Consider the following 18,562-nt stretch of genomic DNA (forward strand, 5'->3'; position numbering starts at 1 on the left):
TTCCAAAAAATGTGTTCAAGTAATGATGTCATATGTTTATGTAATGATATTTTGAGCTAAGGCCTGTTTATGAAGCTCCCAGTTTACTTGTGTCATTGATATTATTACATTCTTGGCACATCAGTGTTTTGGGAATTTCTACCGCTTTATGATGGCGTGCTAAATGTATGACTCCCCGAATAGTTTGAGGCTTTGACTTTACATAATCACACTATCACCAAAGGCCTTCTTGTCTTTGTCATTTAGGCCTTAGCCAAGCTTTCTGGAGTTTACAGCTGGAGCAAAATGGTTTCATTAGGTAAATGGGGGACATTTATGTTTATGGCCTCATATTCACAATCTATTCAGCTCATATGGCCAGATATGAACGAGTGAGCAGTGAAGGGACAATTAGGAAAAAGCAAATATTCATATTATTGAGGCCATTAGCAAAAGAGTTCCTTCTGGATGTCATACGGCATCTGGCTGAATTCATTAATAACATAGTAGAATACATACGAAAAGCTGTGAGTTTGTGGCTGAGGCCTTTTGAGGCATATTATGAAGTGTACTGTGGTCCATTCTATTTTTGTTCAGTCTCCCAAGAGGACTTACATGGTCTTTGCTTAGTCATGCAACGTGTAATCAATAAATCATCGCTGAGTGTGCAGTGCTACACAGTGGGACCATGATTTGTCCCATCCTGTCCTGCGAAGAACGTCTTTGTTTGATGAAGCTCATATTTTAATCAATCCGCTTTATATAAGCTGGTATAACAGGAGCAGTATTGTTTGGTGCTGAATATTGTTTGGTGCTGAATATTGTTTGGTGCTGAGTAAGTAAGCCTCAGGCTTCACACGCGTAAAGCAGTTATATCTTGAGATGAACAGCATGAGATGAATCTGTTTTAATTCTATGTTTATTGTATTGTATGGTGTAACTCTTATAATTTAGCAGATTTTGAGGAGTTAAGGAAGTGATCATAGATAATGTTAGGGAATCATATAATTATAAAAAAGACCCATTATTACCTTATGTGCACCACAAGGTGGTGCTATACAGCTTTATGGTAGCAACAACAAGAAAGGAGTATAGGCAATGCTGTTATACCAATACCAATACTGTTGTTTGAAATCAGGAGTTTAGACCATAACTGTTCTGCAATTCTGTATCAGCTATATATATATATAACAAGGGAGATCATTTGACTTAACGTATAGACTTGGTGTACGATAAAGTCAATATAGTTTATTAGTATTTTTGATTGTTGATCAGTGTAATTGATTAGGTCTCGGTATGATCTTTCTGTCCATTCTAGGGATGAATAATGATATGGGAGTCATACTGGTATTGGCAGATAAATGCTTAAAAAATTATCAGGATTGCAGATATTTAGATTTGACCAATCTTTCAAACTGTCATGATGACATATATATTGTACTCTGCAAGAGCAGAATGTTTAGCCACACTGGCTTACAGTGCAAAAACATCTGCATTTGATTCATTTAACTGCATTTGTAACCCTATACAAATTTACTAAAGTACTACATTTCTCTGTAATGCTAATCCTGGTGGATGTAGTCCCAATTCTATACTTAATAAATGATTATGTATCAGCATAGGCATGAGCGTCAGCAGATATGTACATGTAAAATATTAGACATTGGCATCGGCCCACAGTTACCATTTCAGTGAATCCCTAGCTCATACCCTTCATCTTCTACTTTTAGACTGGGGCGACTCCTTCTCTTCTGTGGACACATACTCTAAATGAGACATATTATTCCCATGATGAGAGCTGACAGTTCTGCTTCTGTGACAAACAGCCACTGGCCTTCGTTCACTTACAGCTCGGCAGACGAGTGAAAGACCATTCCGCAATAATGCACTGGCCCACTTTAATTCATATCAGTGCAGAACAATGTAATACAAGAGAAATGTGCCCTGGCTCTAATTTTACTGTCAAGAAAATTAAGATCAATTTGAAATGTAGGGAGTTCTTTTGGTATTTTCCAAAGAAAGGCATCAGTACTTTCAGGAATACGCTGATGTTGTTAAAGCTACTCTGCCTCAGTGATGGTAGCATTACATCATTACAGTCTTCTGGTAATGAATCAACACTATGCTGGGAATGCTGTTTTTCCGGCCTCTAATCTAAGGTGTTATATTTCATCATTCCAGATCCTTAGCTGTAATTTAATGAAGGATGGAGATTTTCTGCGTGATGTAATGCTCTCCTTGTGCCTGGCTGCGGAGGAGTCATGCTCTTAATGGAATCCCTTCCTCATGTTAGCATGTTGGCTTTGAGGCTGCATATGGAAAGACAGACTCTGGGAGTGCTAATGTGAAGTGAGTGCTGATAATGTGAAGTGAGATGTCTGCTCTCTGTGTGAGGAGCCGCACTCTGTGCCTGTCCCTCAGGGGGAGGTTCAGAGGATAGCTCAGAGAACCTAATTAACGAAGGGTTGAAATGTCCACAACAACACAACAGCCCATGCTTCTGAATGTGTGGTGGGGCACGTTTCTTTGTTTCGTAGCTCTCTGTTTTTGTAGTTGCTCTGTATTGCCATTGTTTGGCTCTACACTTTCCTGAAGGAGCCTTAATTGATTGTGAGAGGCAGGCTAACTGTTCTTAGTACATCAGCTAGTTTTTGATATTGCTTGATCCACTCCTCTGATTAATTTCCTAGCATAACTGTGCAGTATGTTAAAGCCTTACATCTCTAAAGTAATCAAATGCTATCTTTACTCAAATGACAGACCTTTGACACTCATTTGCGTTTGCAAGCTACGACTAGTTACCAGCTGATACAACTACCCTCTCTGTAACTTTTGTGGGTCTAGGGCAGTGATTTTCAACCTGGGGGCCAGGGCCCCCCAGTGGGCTGTGATGATACTGCTAAGGAGCCGTTGGCAGGAAATGTTTTTCATTATTTACAAAACAAAAAATAATTACAACATATAGACATTTGTCCAATTATAATTGGTAAAACTAAATAAAATCTTATTCTTGTGATAATTATTTGCAAAAATATTTAGATCAAACTCAAACTGATTAGCCTGAAAAAATTGCATGACTGACATAACTGACATAGCTATGTAGTTGTGTTTATATTTTTAGTGCGAGTCAATATAAAAATGTTTCTCTTATTGATCATATGGAATTAATCCATCATGGGCAAATAACTCCAAACTTTTTTATTTATTTTTTATTATATCTTTTTATTTTTTTATTATGTTGCATGATTGTATAATAGGTTACATTGATTGTGCTTTTGTATAATCACTTGCATTTGAAGCAAATGGGCTGGATAAATCCTCTTGTGGGCTGCAAAAGCTTTTAAGCTATTGTGTGGCCCGCAAATTGCAAAAGGTTAGGAACCCTTGGTCTAGTATGCACATTTACCAGCAACTAACATCATTCAAACATAGTCAGTACTCAGTATGTAGAGTCAAATTAAGTCATTACATTTCCACATGCATGCATTTAACCTTCACTAGTCACAGTAAAACTTTGTTGGGACGAGATCTGTGAGTAGAAAAAATGGACGAACATAAGACATCACAAACGTGACATCACAGTACTTTTTTGATGAACAAATGGACTTCCCTTTAACATTCTTATTGTGTGAGAACCCATCTTACTTGTCGTGTAAGAACCGTGAGGAGTCTTAACTTTATAGTCCACCAGAAGGCCGTGTTAGCATGCATCATCTGTTTTGATCAGCATAGAAAGACTACTGCAGCCGCCTGAAGGCTATCGCACACCAGACAAGAAGCTGTAGCACAGCAGACAGCATAAAGCACAGCTGTAGTGTGACAGAAACCACCTCTAAACACCAACCTTAAGTTCATTTTACACTGTAATCATGTAGATATCATTGTGTGTATTTGTCACTTACAGTATCAGCTAACAACTTTTCGCAAACATGCTGTTTTGCAGCTAAAAGGTATGAGGTGAAATAAACTGTGATGTGACTAGGCTAGAAATATTAGCCTAAATGAAAACAGATGCTTAGCATTTCCCTTATTATTGAATATTTTTTCTTACAAATTCAAATATGAATTTTGACTGAAATGCCTACTCCTAATTTTCATTGTACGTATCATGGTATTTGTTTTTTCTAAGGTTAGTTAACAAATTCAAATGTACAAACACGGGCATACCAGTAGTGCCACTTCAAAAAAAGGTTTTTAAAAAACCTATGAATACGATCTTTTCTAATTCAACATTTGCAAATAAATTTTATAAATAAATAAATAAATAAATAATGAAGAGGAGATCAAACAAATGGGGGAAAAAAATAAAATAAAATAAGATTGCGAGTTGGCATAAAGAGCTAACATCCACTAAACTACTTGTTACTATTACTGCTATATTATATTGATTGCTGTTGTTTACAAGATCTCCTCATGCTATTGTTTAGTGTTCTAGAAGTTCCTAATGATATACTCAGAAAATCAAATCATGACCTTTTTTTATTATATTATAGTTAAACTTTAACAAAATCAGACTAAAGAGGTTTGGCTGTAGTGTATCACTTGGTGCTTTAGTATATAGGTCATGGAAGCACTGAACATCTTTTCAGGAGGGCTTTGACTCATATATTTAAAGATAAAAAAAGACTAACAATACCATAATCATTTAATTAAGAATAACATGAAATGGTACATTAGGTCAGATCCCTGTCTGTTATTTTATTAGGATGAAAGTTCTCAGCTTTCAGAGGGACTCATGCGTGTATTTCAGGCTGTGATCTCAGAGAGAGATGCAGAATGTGTATTTGTGAGTGAGTTTGTTACTGTAGTGTTCTATATGTGTGTATGTTTCTATGCAGGAAATGGGGGAGGGGGCTTTACACGAATCCAGAGGCCGTGTCAGACGTGATTAATGTTGTCGCTGCTTCACAGAACGTGAAGGTTCATGCTCAGCTGAAATACTGATGTAAGGAAGGTGCCTACAGCCTTGTGCGCAATGTTGGTAAACCACTAGAATCTGCGGCATACCTACTGTATAATACAATCCAGTTCAGCTAAATGAGCTTTATTGTTTTTGCCTGTATATGTGAGAATAACAAATACCCCATCATGGACCTGATCTCTTCTGGCCCACATGACAACGTGATGAAAGATTTTTCAGATTGTTGTCAATGTACATGTATATGCTTTGCCCTACATTTCATCGCAGTTGAAACAAAACTTATCCAAAACAGGTGAAGGAAAAACATCCTTAAATGTGCCATAGAAGGGAAAACTGTACTCCCATTGGCATTGTTGAATAAGGACAGTTTTGCCAAGAGGGTGGTAAAACAGGTCAATTCCAAAATTCTAAACTGTTACGTCTTGACTCACTAGTATTTACGTCCCCAAAGTATGTATGTATTGTGAAGAATGAAACAACAGTGAAGCATCAGCAATGAAAATGGCAGACTAAGTGCAGAAATGTGCCATTTCAGACTGTGAAGAGGATGTCGGCACTTTTCATACCTTTCCCAAGGAACCAAACTATCATTAGGCATAGTTGATGTTCATCTTTAAATGAGGCTGAAGTTGGTTTCCTATTTGCCAGCTTCTTAACTAAATGTTCCGTTTCACCTTAAATGCTCTATCTTGTACAGGTGTCAGAATGTACAGCACCAAAATGTGTAGTACCATTTAAGGTGGAACAGAAAATTTGCAAAACAAGCTGGCGAATAGGAAGCCAACTTCAGCTTCCATCTTTAACATGATCCTGGACAACTTCAGTTTGAAGTTGTTAGTTTGCTCTTCACATTTCTCTCCGGACAGTTTCTCAAACCTTAGACAATATCGAGTGTTTGACACTTAAGACAGAGGCAGTTCCAACTTTATTAGCATCACAACCCCAACCGCACCCTATAAGTAGCATCCATGGTCAAAGCCAAATTATCTTAAATTAAAAGTTTCAAAGTGAGGTAACAACTCTAATTAACTCTGTGTTGTTGTGGAGATCGTAAGTAAGTAGCTAGTATAGGTAATGTTAGCTACTAGTAAGCTCCAAGTAGCTAGCATAGCTAACTAAATAGTATAACGACCTGGCTTATTTACACAGGTTCATTTTATTTTCCTGCCTGTGTCTATTTCAACATGTTGCTTCTGTGTGGGCTATCACGGTGCCTTGCTGTAAACCAGCAAATCAGAGCAGAGCTTATCAGATTATTCATGAGCCCACCAAAAAGGGGGAAAATTATTTGTTTCATTATAGGCCAAATCATAGGGGTAAAATAGACATGTAAAACTGCATGTGGACCCCAACCAAAGTCACATACCTTCTATGTAGACATCAGAGAACAATTTAAAATGCATTCTGTTACACCTTTAAGCAGCCACGTCCTACAATTGTAGTTCACTGAGACGACTGACTCAGTTTCACTCAGTTACACACATTTAACTAATAGCAACCAGAGAAAACTGATTAAAACCACTAACAGCAGTTTTTTGAGTGAACACTAATGTAACCAGATTTTTTTGTGGACCATTTCTATTAGGGGAAAATGTATGAGCTACAAGGTTTTGATATGACAGGGACAGTTTTCTTGCCAAGTGATGCTGCACTGATGCAGCTTTGCCATCAGATCTGGTGACTTAAATCTAGTGACATCAATCCTGGACATTATCTCTGAATTTTGTGTAATTGCGGCCAACTCTGCACAGTGGACTGCATCATCCATTACGTAACCATGCAGCATCATTAACTCCCGAAAAGGATTCTCTTACTGTTTTTGCTGGTAAAATCTGGTGGACTGTTTCTACTCAGTTTTTTCATCACTGTTTTGGGGTGCTGGTGTGCAGCATCGTGGAAAAACATGGTAAATGTGTTGTAACTGGCTTTGCTGGGGGAAATCCCAGTGGGCTTACGAGAGCTAATCCAGGCCTTGATGACATCGTCATCATCATCATCATCCGACTGTAAGCAGGGATGGGGAGGAGCATGGGGGTAGAGACAGTGAGCATGGTGATGGGACAGTGAGCATGGTGATGGGACAGCAGCGTCTGTCCACCCTCCCCATCTGCTGGCTGGATCCAGCTTCTGGGTACCAGAAACGCTGAGGGTGCCATGGCGACAACGCCCAGGCCAGGTGGTGGTCCGGAGCCTGGGGAGGAAAGGGTCCCAGAGGAGTCTGAGCACCAGGCGATCCGGAACCTGACCTACACCAGCTGTGTCATCGGTCAGTATGACACGAGGGGGAGTGGGGAGGGGGCGTTGGGAGGTTACTGTTGGGTAATGCAGCTGGACTTTTTCTTTTTCATTTCCTGTAGCTCTGTGCAGTTTTCAAATGCATAGTTTGGTGGTCATGTAAGGACAGTTTTGATAAATTTTATTAGAGTAATATATATTTGTCAAAACAAACAGTGCTAGCCACACCTTAACATGTTTTTTTTTCCATAATATAAACTGAGAAATAGTTAAGTACACCAGAAACACGTCCTAAAGCATATTTCCATTGCGGTCATTGTTTGTCTATCCGGTGTTTGTTTATGTTTGCTTGATGCTAGATGCATTCCTGTTTATTGTACCTTGTAAGCAAGCCTGTTGGTGGCCTTCAGTGATTCGCAGGTGTAGTGAAAGGGTCATTTTTTCTGGTTGACCTTTAGCCTACAGACTTCTGCTAATCCAAATAGTCAGCATTGACTCTTTATAACTTATATAGTTGATTGCAGTAAAAATGAATGGATGATACGAATGGAATATTTACTCAGATCAACTGCAGGCAAAAGTTGGAAAAAGTTATAACTAATATGTGACTTACATAAGTTATGTAGTTATAAGAGTGAGGAATTGAAGTGTGGACCCACATAGACACTTAGATTGTCAAGCTTATAGTTAGTGCTATTATATGTGAGTTTATGGGTAGATTATGTTACAAGCATTTTACGTACCTCTTTATTAGGCTGGGCTAAATTACTGTGTTGTTGACTACACTGATCCAGGTTCTGTCACTTTGCTTTTTTCTCTAACTCATATACTAATTGAACAGCAGAAATCTTTGTTAATGCTGGATCTAGACTTGATGATGCCTATTCACAATCCTGAGGATTATCTGCTATTTTAATCCCAAGGGCAGCCTCTGTTCTGTGTCTGTAGCTCCAGATAGAGACGCATGAAGGAAGGGCAGGGTAGTGGTCAGTGAGACTGAATTCACCTGCATGCACATATACAATTAGGCTTAGCCAACACAATATACATGAACTGTATGATCTGTATGATCTTGGGATCCTGACCAAATCACACACAGGCCTACTGTAGATGTAGAGATATGCATGATAAACATATTATGGAAATTAAATATAAACTGTCTTAAAATGAGTGAAAAGTGTGAAATGAAAGTTTCTTTTTACACTTATTACATTCATTAAACATATTTATATATGTACTTAACATATAGATAGATAACACCTTAATATTATGTCTATATTAAATCTATATAGGAATACAAGTGTACATTATGCCCCAATGTTAGCCTCAATGTATTATATCTTATTACCACTAATATTGATTAATTTCATTTTAATCTATTAACATATAGGTGTATAATATGTCGTGTAACTGTAATACTGTAATATCACTAATATTAGGAGGAAAATAGGGGATGTCTTTTTACCGTAAAGCTAAACCATAACTGTACATGAGTTTAGCTTGTACAGATTGATGCTGCATAAATGTAGGCACGGTTAAAAGAAATGAACTGGAGCAAAATAACTGGAGCAAAAATAAAAACTGGGGAAGATGTCCCGCTATCGGGGCAAGTTGTCCCCCTACCTGGGGTAAGAAGCCCCCCTGACGAATCTGGCATCAATATGTCTTGCATTAATTGCAATTAATTATGCAAAAGCTTTTCAGTATGTATAATTTATACTTCAGAATTATAGTCTTTGCACTTCTCAAAATTGTGTTATTATTAAAAGTAGAGCACTAAGGATATTATATATTAAAATGAAATTGAGACCCCAGTCAATTTACGTCTGTTTGAATAAGCTACGACAAAATAAACTGCAGTAAAATAGAAACATATTAAATGTCAAGTTTGATTAGAAATTAAATAGACACTGTAGTTAAATAAGGAACGATTTCATGATTTCATCTCCAGTAAGATGGCCATAGTCAGTGAAATTCCAGAAAACAACTTTGTGTCTTTATACTGAAAATGTATCTGTATACTATTTCTGGTGCAGTATGCCAACGGGGGCCTTCTGCCCCATGTTTAGGGGGAATTCTTGCCCCAAATATCTAACTTTTTTCACTTCAAAAAAAAAAAAATCTCAAAAACAAACATATTGCTTTCTCCACAACTCCCCAGAATCATATATTTATCATATATTTGTACAGCTTAATTGAATTGCATAGATCACTATTATCCAATGACAAGAAATCACATTTGTCCTGTAGTGCACTATTTAGATCAAACATAAAAGACTCATTATACAGTAACTTTTATAAATGATTTGTAATATCACTGTCGGAACAAACCTTGTTCCTCCAAACTGACAACTTTACAGGAGAAGGAAAGACCTTATCTTTTAAAGTAGCATGACTTTTTTTTAACTTTGTTTTGAACCATTTGTTTGGTCTGTTCATTGTGAAATTTTAGTACAAAGTAAATGGTAAGTGGAATTATGGAATTTTAATTTTGTAAAAAAGTAAAAACAAATGGAAGGTTTTTGCATGATAGCAACAATACATAAGTTATGAGAACTGAAGTGTAGACCCACATGCTGTATGCTTCACAGTGAAGCAGTGTGAAATCCAAATATTCCACTCTTGAAGGCAATGTTACATTTAGGCCACTGCATAAATCCTTCCAAGTGGTTTCATTGGATAGCTGCACAGTCTTTTTTGCAAGCAGAGCAAAAGACCTTGCTCTTTGGAACATGACTGTAGGCCATTCAGGCGATGCTTCAGATGCCTTGGATATCTGGAGGATATCTGAAGACCTCCTCTGGTGATAAAATGCACCAGATCTTTGGAGCTCTCACTTGAATTTCATGTTGTCTGCTGATATGATGGAGCCAGGGATGAGTAGGCTGTAGTGAAAGCAGAGCGTGCAGCCTTGCCTCGTGCTTCACCCACACACTGTACTCTTTGTTTTTTATATGGGTTGGATTTTTTTTTTCTTTTCTTGGTGGTGACAGAATATTCAGTGAAGTCTGACTTCTTCATGGACAGCTGCTGTTGCTAGGTGCTCAACAACAAACATGGCTTGATATTTCCCTGGCCTTCCAAACGTGTAGAGCTGGTAATCAGGATTTCATTTCTGAAAGCCTAAATATAGAAATATGAGCAAACTGTAAATGCTTCAAGTCTCTTTCATCACGTCCCACACTGAAACAAGTGATATTACAGCAACATAATACTTGCCACATTCTTTTGTTTGCCTCTAAGAGTTCTTTGAGTAATGCTATTAAAAAAAACCCTTAGAACCATATTTGAAGAGTGATTTGTGAGTGAGAAGAATGCTCTAAAGGTTTAACCCCATAAAATCCCAGGCTTATTACATACTAAGGCTTATTACTTAGTAACTACATGGACCACAATGCAAACTGGCTGAGTTTTTCTTAGGTCATTGAACTGTGTAATAAAGGGGTTAAAGAACCTTCAAAGGTTCAGTACCAATTTAAGGGCTATTCCAAGGACCTTTATATTATGTGGAGGCTCTTAAACTTCTAAAGGTTTCTCCACACTCACACATCTCATTTACAAAAATGGTTTCCTGAAGCACCCTCCACTGAGAGTTTTTAGGGAACCAAAAGTGGTTCTTCTGCGGCATCATCGAAAGAACCCTTTTTGGCATCTGTATTTTTTGTTTGCAGTGGTTCTTGGACGTACTGTGCTAAGGAAAAACTTTAATATAAACCTCGAGCTTTCTGCTGGCCCTCTAGTGGCCAATCCATTGGTGGAATGGAAATCAACTCAGATATTTTTTAATTAAGACAATCAAATGAAATATTTTTCCTGTAATTCTGTCATTAGACTAACTCTGTGTTGAGCTGCTAGTGAGCAATGATGTGTGAGAACTTCAACTTTCTTCATATAAAAAAAAAATGCGCACAACTGCCACAATAAAAAATTAGTATTTAAACTATTTTACAATTTAAACCTCTTTCTGCAGACCCCTAGTGGCCATTCTGCTGGTGGAATGGAAACCAACAGTGAGTGAAATGGTGTGACTGATCGTGTTGAGATAAAGTGGACAGCACAACTGCGGCTTTCTTCATATGAAAATAATGTGTACAACCACTAGAATTTAGAAAACAGCACTTACACACAAAAAAATGCACATAAAATATTAAAAATGCTCACCTATGAAGTTGAAAAGCCAGTTTGCTTCTGTTTTTGTAAATCCCACATATTTCCATCAAAATATATTTATTCAACATGATTGAAGAACAAAACGCATAGTTCAACTGAGGGACTGCCAAAACAGGCAGAAACTGCATTTTATGGTTACTGCGTAAAGAGGTTAAACTCTAAAAAGGTTCTTCACCTGTGCATATCTCATCTACAGAAAGGCTTGAAGGCAATGTTAAATTCAGGCCATTGCATAAATTCCTATATAAATTCATTGAAGGCTTCTTCAGGGAACCTTTAGTTTTAGGAAGTAAACAGTAAGACAACATTGTGTTGATTTTGAGATATTTTATTCATATGGAAATGGTGTGAACATTTCCATCAAGTAAATTCAATGCATCTCTTTCTTCAGCACATGCTGATAATCTCCATAATCACTGTCTTTCTTTTCTGCTTTGTGAAGGGTGTTATTGAACACTGCTTCTGGATCTGTTCTGAATGAAAATATCACAGATGATTCTCATACACCCAACATGTGCAATTCTAAGATGTTCCATTCCATCACCCAGCTCACACACACACACACACACACACAAACACACACAAACAAAAACATACTCTCACCCACACACATCTGAACGTTATTAAGTGAAGCCATGGCTCTATGTAATTCTCATTAGTTTCCTTCAGTAGGAAGCAACGGAGCAGAGCAAGCTACAGCTGGAGTCGCAGTCTGAACCACAGGGGCTGCCTTGCTCTGCTGCCCCTAGATTACCCCCGTAACCTGCCGACATTTATTATCACAAGCCAGTAAGCGCAGTGGGTGGGGTGTTTGTAGAGAATCATAATTATAGTGGCGAAGCAACTTGTGCATGAGTAGATGTGGAGATTTGTATATTGATTGCTGAGCTTATGTGGAGTAGTAGTAGTTCCTCAACCTTTACATTAAGAGTGTACTAAATCATTCTTGGATGTAGGGTTCTAGGACAAAGCTTTAATTGGTAAAGAACCTTATGTGTTGCTTCCTTCCATCGAATGGCTTTTTAGGAACCAGAAGTGTTTCATATATGGCAAAAACACTTTTGGCACCTTTATTTTTAAGTGTGTTACTGACCTATAGCTGAATTCTAGAGGTCACCATTACTCTATAACCCCCCAAAAAAATCAAAATGTACCCACCAGCAGATGGTTCGACCGTGGACAGATTAATCCTCTTTGCAGCCACAACTCTTACTTTTGATTGAGCTTAATCTTGTACCCACTACTAGAGATGTTAATGTCATCTCTAGTAGTGGGTACCAGACAACAACTCACATTTTGATACTGTATAAGTTGATTTGACCAGTTTTTAAGTGGCTGATGATACGCTGTCTTATTTGTGATATACCTGGTTTCGCTAAAAATTTGGAACCTTCAATAATTTGAAATACATCGTCCTGACTATGTAGGGATACCAGACAATATGTTCCTGACTTTGTAAAGTGCTTTTTATAAATGCTACATTCCACAGCTGAAAGGGTAAAGCATGTCTTTTTGGTTATAGAGGTTGAAGTGAGAGTTAAGGTTATGGTTAAGTTTAGATTATTCTTATTACATATAGGAACTTCTCACTGCACTCCAGCCATTGTATGAAATTGTTCAGTTCTACAAAAAGGGCACCTGATTTTATTTAATGGAGTACTGATTAGCTGAAACAAGTACTGGATGGTAACTGTAAATATTGGGCTTCTGCAAGGAGGGCTTATGCTAACACACTGAGCGCTTAAAATCACACCGTACTGTTTATTTCACAATGAATTGTTTGTTAATTTATTTGTATTTATTCTAATGTTAGTCTTTTTTGAAACAAATAAATACTTGCAGCCCAGATAAATAGCTTCACATGTCATTTCCTCAGACGGCCTAACACTTTTGCACAGTACTGTGTATTACATACACTGAACATTAATTCAAAATTACCTTCTTTTGTAGCTCCATTCAAATGACTTTTCCCCTAAACTTTGATTGAAGTGACTTTCCCTGCTTCTAAAACATTGAGTTTTGATTCCATCATCATAATTTCTGCTTCATGTTGATCTTAGAAATAAAGGTACCAGATAGGGTTCTTTGGAGTGACTCGATAAAAGAACGAGACTCCAAGTTGTGATAAGGTCTAAAAATAGAGAGAGAGAGAAAGAGAGAGAGAGAGAGAGAGAGAGAAAGAGAGAGAGAGAGAGAGAGAGAGAGAGACTGGAGGCCAGCCAGAATTACAGGAGAACAAAAGCAGGGTGTAGAGCTGTCCAGCTGCCACCCGAGGGATCCCCCATCTAACACTGGGATGATAAACCCTCCCTCATCCAACCTCTCTCTCGCTCTAACCTCTCCATCTCCCCCTGGCTGGGCTGTAGGGGGGTGGTGTTAGGGGATGGTGGTGAGGGGGGTCTCCCCCTCTCTCTAATCTCTCGACACCACCAATGAGCTCTGTTTCCCTTCTGAGCGCCCTGGGACACGATTATCATGCCAAGAACCGAGGCACTAAAATTATCAAGAGCCCTAGCGCATTAGTGTGCAGCAATAATCAACAGCACAAATCTAGTAACGACACATTGTGCAGAAATAGTTCAGCAAAAAAAATCACATTTACACAGTTTTACACAAAAATCAAAATTTCACTGTTTTTTTTAACCATGTGACTTACTTTCGTCTGGTTTTCTAGACACCAGTCACATATCCGAGATTACTTGAAGCTACGCTATGTAAGATTTGGGGATTTGGAGATCTCTGTTGTGGAAATGTGTTAGTGCATGCAACGTGTGGAAGAGCGTTTTTTAACTGTTTGTGTTTTGTTGATGAACTAATGCACACTTTGATGCACAATTAGTGTCTTTTTTGTCGCTGTCCAAAGAAAAACAAGTATCTCCAAAATAGCAGGTTTACAGGAGAAGGCAAAAACACTCTTAGCTTTCAATGTAATTCAATGTAAAAAGATTTTATTCCAAGTAATTTTAGAATATTTCTATTTGTCCATGCATCATGAATTTTTTACACAAAGTAAACGACAGCTGGTATGTTGAAATGAAACTAAACATCAACAAAAATGGAGATACATGATTGTCAGTGACGATTTGCTGAATTTATTGGGAAGAAAAATAAAACATAAAATGTAGCCTGTGCAAAAGAAATGGCAAGTTTTAAATTGTATGTTTTATGTCAAACTCAGAAAATAAACAGAAAATTTGCACTGAAATATGGCATGTAGAAGTTTCTTCCCTATAATGGACATGTTAACTTATTTCCACTTACCAACACGTCGTTTGACCAAGGACGCTCACACGTTTGCACATGCTCCTAAAATGTTTTGCTGGTTAATTTTGTTACAACTTGTTTGCAAACCTAAGAAATACTAAACAAAGTGATGAATATTGTGCATTATGAAAATGACTACAAGTATCAGGATGATATATTTTTGCCATATCTTGAATTGTGGTGTTTAGGTATTTATCTGTATTTGAGTGGAACAGACGTTAAGGTTGTGTCAGTGCTGTAACCTAGGCTAAGAGTGCATGTAGACAAAGCTTGATTCTCCTGACCTTCGTTATAAATATGAATCCACTGAGGCTCTCAGTGTTGCATAATGACTGAAGTAGTGCAGAGGGCTGCCCTCAGGGTGGGTGGGGGTAAGAAGGAGGGGGGTTTCTTGTCGTCCAACTGGGATTGTTCCCTTTTTTTAGAGGTGGCAGCCAAGGCCAAATCATGAGCACACAGACATGGAACGGCACTTCAAAACACAGGGCTCCATCTCTGCTGCGAGGGGTGCGATAATCTTCAAAGAGGCAGCCTCGTGCCAGCCGAGGCTTTTTTTTCCAATGGCTTGTATTCTTTTGTTTAAAGAGCTGTAAATGTAGGCCAAGCAATCGTCTTTATGCTCATGCTTCTGTGAGCGCTCCGCTGCTGAATAATTTAAAAAGGTTTTTTCCCTTGTGATGTCTTCTGTAGGCCCCAGTTGAAGCCTCCCTCTCCTTCTCCCTCTCTCTCTTTCTCACTTTCTTACTCTCTTTCTCCTCTTTATTCGCTGGAAATAAGATAATGCTTGGAATGACAGTGTTTAGCTTCAGCACTGATTGCACAAGCATGTTTGGATTTATGGCACAAAAGAAGGAAAGCATGATGTCATGTATTGTGTCTTCTTGAAGGAAGAGAAAAACCTCAAGCTCCTCCACCCTTCTCCTGTAGGATCTGACTCTTTACTCCTGCAGGATCTGCCTCTTTACTGATTCTACTGTCTACATCAATGGAAGCAGCACTGCATTTCTCTGTGCTTCCATACTGATATGATCAGTTTAGTAGATTTTTATCGGCACATTTTCATACTCCCTCCTGTTATTTCTTTTCTTCCTTGACTTGTGCTTGACATTGTCTTTTTTTGTCTGCCTTTTTAGCTTGTGAGTCATTTGAAAACCTTGTTTCCTTGTTGTCATAATCTTCACCATGTTGTGTAATTTTAGCAAATTGGTGGGTAACAATGTTAGGTGTGGTTGGTCATTTTCTTTTCATGAATGAGGGCTATTTTAGCTTCTAAAATTTAACATCAGCAATCTAAAGCTTATGGCTAGTAAAACTATTATGATCCTGGTTTCACTGAAAGGGAAATTCCACCAATTTTTTCAAAGTTTCCGTAAAATTCAGTCTTTGAGATGTTAAGTGATTCAGAGTGTTTTGACAAGGAATGGTGCATTGTAGAGAAACTTGCTTGGACTTTCTTTACAGTGGTGGTGATAGGAACCAGGGGTCACAATGTCTACAACACAAATATTTAATTTACTGTCCGAAATGACTAACTTACATGCGGGTTCTTTGGTTACTATTTTGGGTACTATTTTGCCTTATGACTCACGGCATTAAAAAAAAACATTTATATCAAAACTATCGTAAGACAATGTTACGTGCATCAGGCAGCATATTCGTCACTATTTAATGTAATAATTTGCCGTTATTAAACACTTCAGACGTCCGGGTCCTATCACCTTGAACAATTCGGACTCCAGCAAACACACAACATTATCACAACGTTGTCTACTTTCTTACAACGTTGCTACAACGTAGTCAAAAGGTGGTGCTGTGTACGTTGTCACAACGTTGTCACAACCTGATTAATCAGTGACGTTGCCGTGCGGTGTTATGACTACCTGTTAGCAACTTAGCAAAATTCCATTGTGTTCCATTCACAACATAATGGAACTTATGAGGATTCTAGAAGGTTTTGACAACATACTGTCAACGTTGTCACAATGTTGTCATACAACGCTGCTACAACTTTCTGAGGAATTAACGTTACATTTCAACGTTGTAACAACGTTGTAGGCTAAAGCAATAGGTTTTCACAACGTAACCGTTTTTCTGGGATTTTACATCAAACCACTCCGAATGACTTCTTTACATTTTAACTATTGCGCTGCGCAGAAATTTTGAGAAATTTGACGGATTTTCCCTTTAAGAGAGAATTCTGAACAGTCTTGCCAAAGCAGCGAACTCATCGTTAAGTCATTCCCCTGCTTAGTTTCTTCTGCTGTCTCCTCTTTCTTTCCAAGTCTCTCTCTCTCTTTCTCTCGCTCTCAATACCCCTCAGCCAGGTGGGCGTGGTTATGGCGATGTTTTTATTGGAAGCCACGCCCAATTATGCTCTGATTGGCTGTATCAGCGCGGGACGAGGCGGACTCCCGGCAAGCTCAGCAGTGTGTCCGTGACATTACACAAACCCTCTCACACACATTCTTAATACACACACAGACAAGCGCGCGCACACACACGCTCGCTCGACCCGCTCTGAGAGCTCAAGCCGTCTAAAGCTGTTCTTCTGGTGGAGCTTTAACACCGCGCAGCCGCTGAGGAAGGAAAAAACAAAGCAGAGAAGCAGGTAGAAGAAGCAGCGGAGGATAAAAAGAAACAGCACACACTGCTTTTTTTTTTAAAACTTACATACTGTCTGTCCCTGTTTTTGGGGGGGAAACTACTTCGAAAAGGAACAAGAGACAGATATACAGTGTCCGAGTTGGCGTGCCTCGAGCCTCGGAGTGGAGGGGTTGTCATGGTAACTGACACTGGCAGGCTGACCCCGGCCCTGAATGGAGAGAGAGCCGCCGTGGAGAGCCAGCGAGAGTAACGGAGAGAAGACGGGAGGAGAGAGGAGCGCTAGCGCCAGAATGGAGGACGGCTTTTCCAGCTACAGCTCTCTCTACGACACCTCCTCGCTGCTGCAGTTCTGTAACGGTAAACTTAATCCCCTCTTTAGCTCTTCTTTTTCCTCTTCCTCCTTCGCCGCCTCGGGTAAAGGCTGGAGCAGCTCCTGCCGGGCTGCGCTGCCCTGAGTGCACTGAACTGTAGTATAAGTGGCCTCAAATCGCTCAAAATGGAGAGGAAGAAAGTTTCTCACCTAGCAGCAAGTGCAGAGCGCCCTGAGGATAAGTTTAAAGAGAGCAGTAGTGCTTTCAGCTTAAGATTTTACCTCAGGTTTTTTGTTGCGGTGAACATGTTCAGTGTCTCAAGACCATTGAAGTATTTAAGGCCTTTCCTGGTCTGTTATTTGTCTTGAATAGCAGGCTGACCTAGATGATTCCAACTGTTTCCTCAGCCACCATTCCAGAGGCAGATTTTGAAATGACTCATGCACTGTAATGCAAATACAGTGCTCCAGTTTGTATTTGTACAGCTGATCCATGCAGTCTAGCTAGTGGAGAATATATTATTTCTGTTTTAGCTTTTCTTCTAGAGGATGGTTCTCCACTTTTTTGTTCTAATGGACTGCGCTCTTAGTGGCAGCCTGTGATTGTGTGGGTATGTGTGATGGTGCTTGGCTGATGTAGTGGTTGGCTGGGCCTTTGGGGGGAAGGGAGGAGAGGAGAGAGGATGAGGAATAGGGGCTTCCCTCATTATTAGATGAGTGAAAGTGCATGTCACCCTGGCCTAGGCCACGTCATTAATCTCTCTCATCAAGGAACCTTGTGACTTCTCAGGTTTGAAGATAATACTGTCTTCTTTTAACACTAGGAAGGTATTAAAACATGCCTAAAATTCGATAGCTTTTGGCTTAACTTGGCTGTGCTAAGTGATTTTAGTAGAGAGACATTTGCTAACAGGTTCCTGATGAGTAAATTAAAGCTGTCTTTTTTGAAGTTTCTATTTTAGGGCTTGTGAAATGTGAAAGGTATTTACAGATCAGGTTACCTCTGTGCTTGCATTACCTGTAAAACAGGTACTGTTGGTTAAATGTTAAAAATGGATAATGAAAATATTTTGCATGCA

The 18,562-nt window shown here is 38.9% G+C and overlaps 1 protein-coding gene across 11 annotated transcripts in view; it reads left to right on the forward strand.

Moving 5' to 3' along the window:
• Positions 1-18,562, forward strand: part of eml1 (EMAP like 1) — an 85,953-nt gene that overhangs the window by 2,121 nt on the left and 65,270 nt on the right. For 4 of the 11 annotated variants that reach the window (XM_036594226.1, XM_036594228.1, XM_036594230.1 and 1 more), the window contains exon 1: positions 17,000-17,530. The exons of 1 other annotated variant lie outside the window; for it this stretch is intronic. In XM_036594226.1, the coding sequence (XP_036450119.1) occupies positions 17,386-17,530 (145 nt within the window). In that variant the 5' untranslated portion in view covers positions 17,000-17,385. Of the gene's footprint in view, positions 1-16,999; positions 17,531-18,562 lie in introns of those variants that run through there. 6 more of the 11 variants (XM_036594231.1, XM_036594232.1, XM_036594233.1 and 3 more) reach the window with 4 other exon arrangements.

Source organism: Colossoma macropomum, unplaced genomic scaffold (assembly GCF_904425465.1).
Source record: "Colossoma macropomum unplaced genomic scaffold, Colossoma_macropomum, whole genome shotgun sequence".
NCBI lineage: Eukaryota > Metazoa > Chordata > Actinopteri > Characiformes > Serrasalmidae > Colossoma > Colossoma macropomum.